The 11,083-nt window shown below is 38.2% G+C and overlaps 1 protein-coding gene across 1 annotated transcript; it reads right to left on the bottom strand.

Annotated features, from left to right (window-relative positions):
• Positions 1-1,597: 1,597 nt before the first annotated feature.
• On the bottom strand, positions 1,598-5,940 carry LOC127067209 (transcription factor sox-3-like). The gene is made up of 2 exons (XM_051001884.1): positions 5,329-5,940; positions 1,598-5,232 (listed from the first exon to the last, which is right to left on the bottom strand). The coding sequence occupies exon 2, from the start codon at positions 5,088-5,090 to the stop codon at positions 4,101-4,103; it is 990 nt and encodes a 329-aa protein (XP_050857841.1). The 5' UTR covers positions 5,091-5,232; positions 5,329-5,940; the 3' UTR covers positions 1,598-4,100.
• Positions 5,941-11,083: the final 5,143 nt, after the last annotated feature.

Raw genomic sequence — 11,083 nt, forward strand, 5'->3', positions numbered from 1 at the left:
TACTTCGACTCGTTAAAGCTTTTCTCTTACTCGAATCCTTTCGAAGGTATTTCTTTTTGTTTTGTAATTTTTCTTTTTTTTTTTTTTTTATCGAATCGAACATATCGCGTGTATTTCAGCAGTGTACAAAGATAAATGCGAGAGTAAAAAAAAGAGAGAGAGAGAGAAAGAAATAGAAAAGCAGAAAAACAATTCTAATCTTTAATTTTCACATGATCACGAAGATAATCGGGTCTCATCGAATCGTAGCTTTGACAGGCAAAATAGCAAAAAGGGAAACGTTCTTTAAAAAGGGTTCGAAACGAGCGAGAAAAGTACAAAGCGCGATCGGAAGTCCGTTCAGGAAGCGCCAAGGAAAGTTCTCGCGAGAGTTCTCGATAGGAACGCTTATATAAGAGTATAATATACACACGAGAACGAGAGAGAGAGAGAGAGAGAGGAGAATCCACGCACCCCACCGAGGAAACAGGCCAACAGAGCCAGCGGGGTTTCTCCGTTTGAAAAGGAGTAAAAAGGACCCCGCGCCAATACAATTGGCCTCTAAACAGAGGGTAGTTATTGCGAAACGCAATGCCCATTGGGGTGACGAAGAGTGCTGCTTTAGCTATAGAAGAAGGAAAGAGAGAGAGAGAGAGAGAGAGAGAGAGAGAGAGGGACGAGGGAGAAGTTCTCTCGCGTCTATACCTCCCATAGAAGTAAAGGAAAGGGTGGTCACCTTCGACGTTTCAGGGTGAGACTTTTCAATGCACCGAATGTACAAAAAGAGAAAGAGAGAGAAAGAAAATTGAAGAGAAGGGAATACGGTGCAACGAGAAGTGCCGTTTGACGAGAACCTGACGTCTCCTTGTTTCTCTCTCTCTCTCTTTCTCTCTCTCTTTCTCTGGTTCTCTAACTCTCTAACTCTCTATTTCTCTACCTTTTTTTTCTTTTCTCTTTCTTTTCTTTTACTTTTGAAACCTTTGTAATAGGCGTCAAGCTTTCCTGGTATACGATACCAGGAAATTTCAAGTTGCTATTTCCAAACGGAAACGTTAGCAAAATTAGTTTTGTAACAGCTGTCATCCTTTAAAATGGAAAACTTCCTTGTGCTTTCGTACCTATAATTGTATTGCTAAGGTAAATGGCCATTTTTAAAAGGTTATTGTCAGAAACTTATTTAAGGTCGAAGGAAACAAAATGAAAATGGAAAAGAAATAAATATAAAGAAAAGAAATGAGATATGGGACGTGTTTAATTACAGTAGAAAGATGATAAATAAGTAACTAGGCAAGTAAGTACGTTGACATACCTTAAATTTGTATGGGTAAAGATTTGATGGTCAGTAAATATTCATTGACGCGCTTTGATCTGAACGCCAACACCGATCTTCTTATTGTTATTGATAAAAAGAATTCAGAATGTATGGTACGAGAGATATATGCAGTTAACATTGACAATTGACTGACAGAGAAAAGACTCAGCATGACACGCTTTCTTTTGGTTACGTTCGGTAAAATAATATTCAAGAATTTGATTTCTCCCCACCTTTTCTTATCGTGTTTACTTTGAAAACAAACGCTACCACAACGCCACCGTCCACCTTCCATTCTCTGTTTATTGTTCGCACGTAAACCTGGTAGATAGATATCTTTCTATATAGATAGAAATATATCTAAAGGATAAACGTTGGAGTCCAATTGTTTTTCAGAAAAAAAAAGTTTGTACGTATTATCATTGAAACAAATGTAGATAATTTTTTTAACCTTCTTGCCCGATGTCTATCGATATATCGATCGTTTCCTATCTAACCATTTATTCATCGAATTTTATCGTCGAATGTTCGTAATTGTTTTTCCAAAAATTGGTAAGTTTGAGAACGATAGATGACAAACGTTTTATTTTCTTAGTAACAAGACGAAATTGTCGGATTAATTTAAATCAGATAAGTTAATAGATTACATTTATCGTAAAAATAAATGTGTTATTTCGTGATATAAAAGAAAAATATTTTAACAAAAGGAGATCCTGATATTTTATATACGCTTACCGTTATTTAATATCCAATTGTAACTCAGAAAACCTTTATAATTCTTATTTCTACCTATGAAGCATAAATATTAAGCCAACAGTAATTAGTCATAATTCCAAAAAAGGTTTTATAGTTTTTATGTATTGTCATAAACTGTTACTATTAAATATAAATGTTGGGTTTTATTAAATCTGTTAATAGCTGTAAAAGTTCTAACGAATACGCTCATAAAGATAAGCTTTGTACTACGAACAAATAATAACAATTTATTTATAACAAAAACAATATACATAAAACTATTTGGAGAATGCACAGATATCACGAGCGTATCAATTTTTTTACAAAGTGTATATGTTTTTTTTTTCTTTTTTTTCTGTTTTCCTTTTTTCTTTGAAGAACAACATCTCAAAATCTATACAATCGTGTGCACACATAAAAAGAAGAAGAGAGAAGAAGAAAAAGAAGAAGAAGAGAAGGAGGAGGGAAAGTTTACGTTCTTTATTTTTTTTTCTTTTTCTTTTTCTCTCTACTTCTTAGTGTACAACGCCAGACGATAAATAACACGAGACAGTGCAACAATTTTTTTTTCTCTTGTGCTATACGCGCAGAAAAATTGAAAATCATTAATATTATGATTAAATGAAAGGTACGTCACACACAAAAATTTTCAAGCTATAAAGTTGATATTTTCGAAAGAGATATTTTTTCTTTCTTTTACAATTGTATTTATCATTTGTTTACATATGTAGAATCACAACGAAAATCACAGTGAACGATGCACGTGGCGTCTTCATTATACATATTCTGTCTTTTCTCTCTCTCTCTCTCTCTCTCTCTCTCTTTCTCTCTTTCTCTCTCTTTCTCTTTCCTTTAAAATTAAGAACGCGTGCTACATACGGAATGTTTACATTCGAGCATTTATACATTGGCTTTACAATCTTTTTGACAGCTTCATACGTATACATATATATAACGCAGAATAAACTCTTTAATAAGACATTGGCATGTGTGTTGGGTGTCTCGTTTGTAAAAAAAAAATATATATATATATATATATATATATATATATATATAAATGTATGTATGTATGTATGTATGTATGTATGTATGTATATATGAAGTTCACAGACCAAAGCGACTAACTCCATTTTTGGAATTTCTTTCTTTTTTTTCTTTTTATTTTATATTGAAAATAAATTTCCTTCATAATTATGTTCCATATCATTTATTCAGGTGTGACAAAAGTTCATATGGTAATGGTAAATAATTTACTAAACAATTATTATTTTTTATTAATTATAAATTAAATTACAAAAAAACAATATACATGTATAAATTTACTAATAAAAAATACAATATATCTATATATATATATATACAAATTTTTTAAGTTCCATTAGTTTTTATTTCGCGAAACATTAATCACTTTGGAGAATGAACGGTTCATATAATCGTATATGTACATATATATCGTAAATGAGTGAACAAATTGATTGATAAAAAATCGTCGAATTCAATAGATCCCACAAGAATGGTTCTCGCAGTAGATCTATCGAATTGGTTATCAGTTTTACATGTTATTTACACAATTGTAATTAAAACTATATAACTAACGACGAAAATCACGTTGTTTGTAAAAATCTTGACTAGCCAATCTTTTATTACTTTCTAAAGATCACTGGGAACAACAATGAAATTCAGCGAACGATTAAAAAGTAAATGCAATGAAAACAAAAATAATTCGATCTTTCAAACTTCGCCAAGATAAAACGAGCGCGTTCTTAATACAAGTATATAATTATGATTATTCGGAAAATATAAATGTTGTCAGACGCAGGATAGCAGGATACAGATTAAAGAGGGAAAAAGAATGAACAAGATAGAAATAAAAAAGGAATCGTTAAAAACCCCGCCTAAATGACTGTTTACTCTTCAGCATAGCGATTATGCTAATTAAATTATTCGCGTCGTAGGTAGGTTTCCTCTTGAGATTGAAAGAGAACCAGGGCTGTCGACGAAGAATACACGTGATCAAATATCATTTAAAGTAATCATTCGCTGTGTCGATTAAAAGAGGAGGCTTGGAAAAAGATTAAAAAATGACGGAGACCGGTCTACGATGTTGATCGAGATCAAGGCTCGGCGTAGTCGTGGGTGTTACGAGTTGTTGATGACTGTGTTGTGTGGACGGCACTGGAGGTGATCTTGGACTGCTTCCGGGACTGCTGGTCGTCGTGACGATACTTCCAGTTCCGTTAGATGAAGTCGATGGAAATACGAGGGATGGATGCGTTGATTGACTTGATCCCGGTGGCGCGTGATGACCACTTGAGAATAAAGGCCCAAGATGAGTCGAGGGGGTGTGATAAGTTTTTATAGGTGATGCTGCCGTGGAATACAATCCAGAATAGAAGCTACTGACAACTGCCGCAGCGGAGGCTGCACTGTTACTGGTCGCTTCCGCAGCTGCGGCTGCCGCACAGTTCGAACTCGAGGCACTTGATGCACCACCGCTAGCAACGAGCTTGCTCAAATGAACGGCATCGAAGGCAGATCCAAAATACGGTGACAAAGGTGGATAGTCAAGCGGATGTGGATGATGATGATGATGATGATGAGAAACCGGAGCTGTTGGTGCAGCAAAATATGGTGGAAGAGGAAAACTTGGAAACCCCCCAGGATTCATGGAACCTGGTTTACCAGAAACTACTGATACCGGTACCTTTGGCTTTCTTCGTGGTCGATATTTGTAATCTGGATGTTCTTTCATATGCATAGCACGTAATCGTTTGGCTTCGTCAATGAACGGCCGTTTTTCCGCATCTGAAAGAAGTTTCCACTCCGCACCGAGACGCTTCGATATTTCTGAATTATGCATTTTCGGATTATCCAAAGCAATTTTCTTTCGTTGTATTCTCGACCATACCATAAACGCGTTCATCGGTCTCTTTATATGCTGTTCTTGCGCTGTTACGACGCTCTGTTGAGCGCTCGCGCCCATTTCTTGATTCACATGGTGCACCGAGTGTAAGTCCATACCCGAGAGAAATCCATAACTCGGGTGTTGATGAGTGCTCATCATAATTGCTTCCGTGATGGAAATTCTAATTCACTCTTCGAGTATTCTTTAATTTTACCCTTCTTTGTTTTTCTTTTATCAATCACTGATATTAGTCTTTTTTTTTTTTTAATACACTACACAAATAGAAAGAGAAAATATATACCTATAATCATACAATAACATAGATATGTGAAATTTGTTATATAAATTCACTTCACGATCCATACAATCTATATCAATTTTTTCTTTCACTTCTTACGTTTTCTTTCTTTCTTTTACCCTGTGTCTTTTTGTTTTTGTGTTCCTTTTTTTCTTTTTGTATAGAAGAAAACACGGACAGTATTCGAACGTTCCCGAAAGAAGTACCGATGTCGACTGAACGTAGAAACAGCCTGCCACGAGACATCTTTTATCTTCGTCCCTCTCTCTCAATCGTTCTTTCTCTCTCTTTCTCCAGTCGTTCTCTCTGTCTTTCTCTCTCTCTCCCCCTTCTCGCACTGTCTCTCCCTCTTTCCCTACATACCTTTTCGAGGGCGGAACCTTTCCAACGTTGGTTCGTACGCCCAGCCCACGAACCACCCTCTTCATCCCATTCGTCGAGGCGTTCTTCCTCCGCACGCGTGCCTTTTCTCTCTACCTCTCCCCGACAAACACTCTTTTACCCCGAGCAAGATTCGCAACCCCATCCGCTTGTAGGGCCGTTCCAAGAGGTGGAGGAGGGCTGCCTCCGAGACCACGAGCTGCAATTATTATTATCGATTACCTCGATACGACCAAGTACAAATAGCGTATAGACCAGCCGTTATCGACTGGCACCGTTCGCCTAGCAGCGGAGGAACACCGCGACGTGATATCGCGCGATAATTGGTCACGCTCCTCTCCCACCCTTTCGACACCTCGGCACCCTCCTAGCCCTTAGGATACTACTGCTACGAGTCTCTACTTTGGTTTCTGCTAGCAACGATTAAGTTCTTCCCTTCTCTCTTTCTCTTTCTTTCTTTCTTTCTTTCTTTCTCCCTTCTCTCTCTCTCTCTCTCTCTCTCTCTCTCTCTCTCTCTCTCTCTCTCTCTCTCTCACGTTCAACACTTTATTTGTTCTGAACTCGATCCATTAAATAACAGATCTGTTACATGATGATCATTCAGTAGTACCTTGTCAAAGTGCTGGATCACCTAGTTTCAAGCTAAGATCGATAAAGAAAAAAGGGACAGATGGGCGAGGAGGAGAGGATGGAAGGAAGAGAAGGAGGAGAAAGAGGAGGGAAAGAAAAGGAAGAAAAAGAAGGAAAAAGCAAAAAAGAGAGAAGACCGTTTATCGAGCTTACGAAGCTTTCTCTAGCAAGAAGCTTTTTAGCTCGTTCGAGTAATCAATCAGGGTCTATCGCGAGAGTTCGTATCTCGGCTGGCTCGCCTCTCCCCGGTTCTTTCGTAAAAACAATAGCCGTCGAAATCTGCCGTTTGCCTTCCTATGGGAAATCTGACGAACAATGGGGAGAAAAAATCTCTCGACGACAGGCACTTGGATTAGAATGAAAAGCAACAGCGGCGAAAGGAACGAGAGGAACGTTGCCCCTTTCCCCAATCTCGGCCCTCCGCACGCCCTTCGACGTCCCTAAGGACGTTCGGCAATACGACCGAATAAAGATTTTCTCTCTCTCTCTCTCTTTCTCTCTCTTTCTTTTTCTCTCTCTTTCTCTATCTCTCTCTTCGTCCACGAACTGTATTAGTCGTTTGCGCGTAGTCGTACACGCCGCGCCCTTAGGAAAGCTTCTCCTACCCTTTTCAAATAAATTGCGATCCGTTCGATCCATCCGGGCGTGCGCTCGCATTTAGAAGTATTTAGAGGTATTTAGAGTCTCTGCCAATATCTCTAATGCCCTAGTAAAAACGATTGTATTCGACGAAGAAAGAGAGAGAGAGATAGAGATAGATGGAGAGAGAAAGAGAGAGAGAAAGAGAGAGAAGGAAAGAAAGGAAGACAGAGAAAGAGGGGGTGGAAGAGAGAGAGAGAGAAAAAGAGAGAGAAAGGTGTTTCAAAAGATTCATGGGCCACTCGAACGGCATTATACGAAGCGCAGCAGGCATTTCGAAGATTTCTTGAATCGTCTTAGAATCAAATCGAAGGTTCAAAAGTATTCCCGACTTTCAGTGTCGTTAGCCGTTTATCCGGCAAGCTTTAGATCGATCCGTGTTTTCTGACAAATGAAGAAAAAGGAGAGAGAAAAAAAGGAACAAAAAATACCGATTTCGAATAAAAAGGGATAAGCTACGCGATTACTAGAACACGAAAACAATATGAAAGAACTATAAAAAGAGGAAGCATAAGAAAAGAAGAAGAAGAAGAAGAAGAAAAAGAAGATGATGATGAAGAAAAAGGGTATTCAAAAAAATCGAGAAGAAAAGAGGGATGAAAAACGAAAGAGGGGTAAAACGAAGAAAAAACGATTCTTTCATTTTATGAAAAATAATCGAACGCGACCGCCATTCCGACGGTGTTTGTCGAATAAGTTTACGTAAACGCATTCGCAAGTCCTATCTTTTCTACCTTTTATTATTATTATTATTATTTTTATTGTTGATATTGTTATTACTGTTGTATATTGTTCACATAGCTATAATGAAGATACATTATAAAATAATACATTCCAAAATCGAGTTCGATGACATTTTCGATTTCGAAGATATCGAAGGATTTCAAATTCGACAGACATTTTTAGAACTTTTTATTAGAAGAAACGAAGAGAGAAAAAGAGAGAAGATCTATAAGTTATAAGTTGAGTACTTATATTATCTTAAATCTCACGCATCTTTTGGAAAAATATTCTAACGATGCGCTCAGCGATCTAAACAAAAAAAAGAAAAGAAAAAACAAAAAGCAAAAAGAAAGAGAGGCAAAACGACGAAGAGAAATTAAAAAAGAAGAAAAAAAGCCGAAGGAAAATCGTAATAGATGATGTATGTAAAGTAATTGGTATTGAAAAATCTCGAAGTCAATTAAAACTCGAGGTACAAAGGATTCGGCGAGACAAAATACCAATTATCTCGTGTCCTCCGCTTCACCGGTCTACTCTCTCTCTTTCTCTCTCTCTCTCTCTCTATGTATCTCTATCCATCTCTCTCTACAGTCCATCCAACCAACCCTTACGTCGAACGCGAACGTAGAGGTGAGCGGTCGAATCAGGGCCAGGGGCTAGAGGGTGGTGGGAGTGTTCGCTTACAAGAACTCAATTCCATTAGGCATTGAAGTGAGTAAAACGAGGCAGCTCCGTGTGCTGGATGGGCATCTATATAACGCACTCGCATCTCGCTTATCTACCTAATAAAGGTATTCCCTTCCTCCCTTTGTCGACTTCGTCGCCACCCCTATTTCTAGCTTCTCGCTGCGACATAAAGCGTGTGCCAGTGAGGTGTCTCCACGAGACAATCCCTTGGGATGACAATGCTTACCCCACGTATGAATGCCATCAATGCTTCCTAGGTAATTTAAGTGTGACTCTGCTTCCACCATCATCAACATTATCGTCATCGTCGTTATCATCGTCATCATCATTAATAATCATTAATTTTTTTATTAATAATTCGAGATCATCAGATATTTCCTTAATCTTATGGGAATGTTTGAGAGAATCTTATCGAGTGAAGTTTTGATAAGACGTCGAGAAATCTTACAATCCAGCTTTACAACTAAAACTCTCCAACTAATTAGTGATCGTTCGAACTCAGGTATAACGATATATATATATATATATATATATATATATATATATATATATATATATTGAGAGAAGAAACACATCACTCGAATGAGTCCGATTATTCGTGCGACGTCGAACCCTACAAATTAAGTCGATTGCTCGACCAACGGGAACGATCCAGGCAGGTAACTGAGGGGGTTGAAAGTGTTATGGGTGGAGGATATCTCCTTCCTGATGTGCAGGATAGTGCGATAATCGCATCGAATTTCTGCTGATTATAGGCAATCGTTGGCGAAAGATATGCCGTTCGAGGGTGCGAACGATGTTGCATAAAAGCAGCGAGAAAGGGAGAGAGAGAGAGAGAGAAAGAGAGAGAGAAGGTAGGTCCATACCACGTCGCCACCCCGATATGCACGCTCGAACGCGTTGCGTAATTAGCGACTGCCTCGCCGGTTTTGTGGGTGGGCGCGGGTGAAATGGGTGCGAGCAACCCCAGAACCCGTTCGAGCGACTCGCGCTCTGCCACGTGCGTGAACGCATCTAATATCTACAGGGTGACTCTTGACGTAAGACAATATTCCGATTTGTTATACGATCTATCATTTACGTTGGTCAATTAATATCAAACTAATTTGAGAATTAGAATGATTATTAACAAACAAAGCTTCGTTTAATCGTATAATTATATTAATTATCCGTGTATGAGTTTGTTAAAAAAATAATAAAATATATACATGATATATCGAGTAAATGACAAATTTGTTGAACGTTTAAGAGTAGAAATAGATTTTTTTTAGCGTCGTCCTGTTAACGACGTTAATCCCTTTCGAAACACCCTGTATGAGGGAAGGAGGTGAAAGGAAAAGAGAGAGAGAGAGAACAGTGTAGAGAGACTACCGAGGCGTAGACGCAATTAATGCAGAAACCCAGCACGGACGTCGAGGGAGTTTCGAGAAGGGCATCGCTATGCCGAGCCGTGAGACGTAATGACTAATTGAGATTGGAAAAGGGGGAATAATACGATCCGGGTGGTCACGGTAAAACGCACTTTCTCTTTCCTTTCCACCACCACCATCGACGTTGACGTTCTCCTTCATCACCCTTCACCACCACCCCCTTTCAGATCTACTTTCTCTCTTTCGCTTAAACGACAAAAGATCTCTCGCCTGCAGGCATACCAAATGGATTTACAGACTCCGACCGATTGCTGTCGCACCAATCTTCAAATCTCTTCGTTTCATGCGATTATGATCAATCGATCGATCGATCGAACAAACTCCTCGACAGGGGTAAATCCTATTTATATCCTTTTGATATAAAAACGTGATATTCCTCTTCTTTCATGAATTCCAAGTTTCATCCCTCTAATTTGTTATAATTTTGTAATTTATCTGACTCATGTAAAAGTTAGATCTCGTTGACTATATAATAGATCATTGCATATTAATGTTTCATTTTTATTGATAATAAAGAATTATCTATCACATAGTTGAACGATATCGAATAATAGAATAGAGATAACAAAGTCGATAAGACATCCTTCCTGTCGCAACCTCACCGACGAGTGAGCCCAGTATTAGGACAAGGAATACTTTACACGACATCTAGCGGAACTCAGCAATGATATCTTGGGTTAAAAAGTAAACCGATTGTATACCGTCTACGGATGAATTGTTTAAATAAAACTTTTCAACATTTCTCTATTTTTCTTGTGTTTTCTTTTTCTCTTCAATCCTAAAATCGACATTGACAAAAAACTCTTACTACAGACATAAGTAATAATTATCATTTTAAGATAGATCAAAATTCATTTCGCAAATGATCATTATAAGTACTAAACCCTTTTTTCTTCCATTTTTTTCTTTTTCTATTCTTTTTGTTCGTATATAGCAACGAGATAAAGTATATTCAAATAATCATTCATCTTCTTTCTGTGTCAAGAAATTACGATGGGAGAGGGAGAGGGAGGGGGTTAGGATGTCGCATAGCATTCCCTATGTTGAAAAGGGGGAGGGACCAGAAGAAGGAACACAAGGCGTGTGACATTCGTCGTGGTATTGTTCAAAACGAGCGAGGACGAATTCGTGAGTTCTCCAAGAAGGCCTCGTCGTCGTAGTCGTCGTTTCCATTCGTCGTTGTTGGCTCGTCGACATTAAGATAATTATTTTCTAGGAGAACGTGCGCGTTCATTGTCGCTGTTACCGCGACAGAATGGTATTATGTATTGTCGCGAAGAAAACGTGAGAGTAGAGTTGGTAGGCGAGTAAGTACGACAACGTTGAGATCTCTACTGTTATATCTTAGCCATCGCGTAGGTGGA

Source organism: Vespula vulgaris, chromosome 10 (genome assembly GCF_905475345.1).
Source record: "Vespula vulgaris chromosome 10, iyVesVulg1.1, whole genome shotgun sequence".
NCBI classification, from domain to species: Eukaryota; Metazoa; Arthropoda; class Insecta; order Hymenoptera; family Vespidae; genus Vespula; species Vespula vulgaris.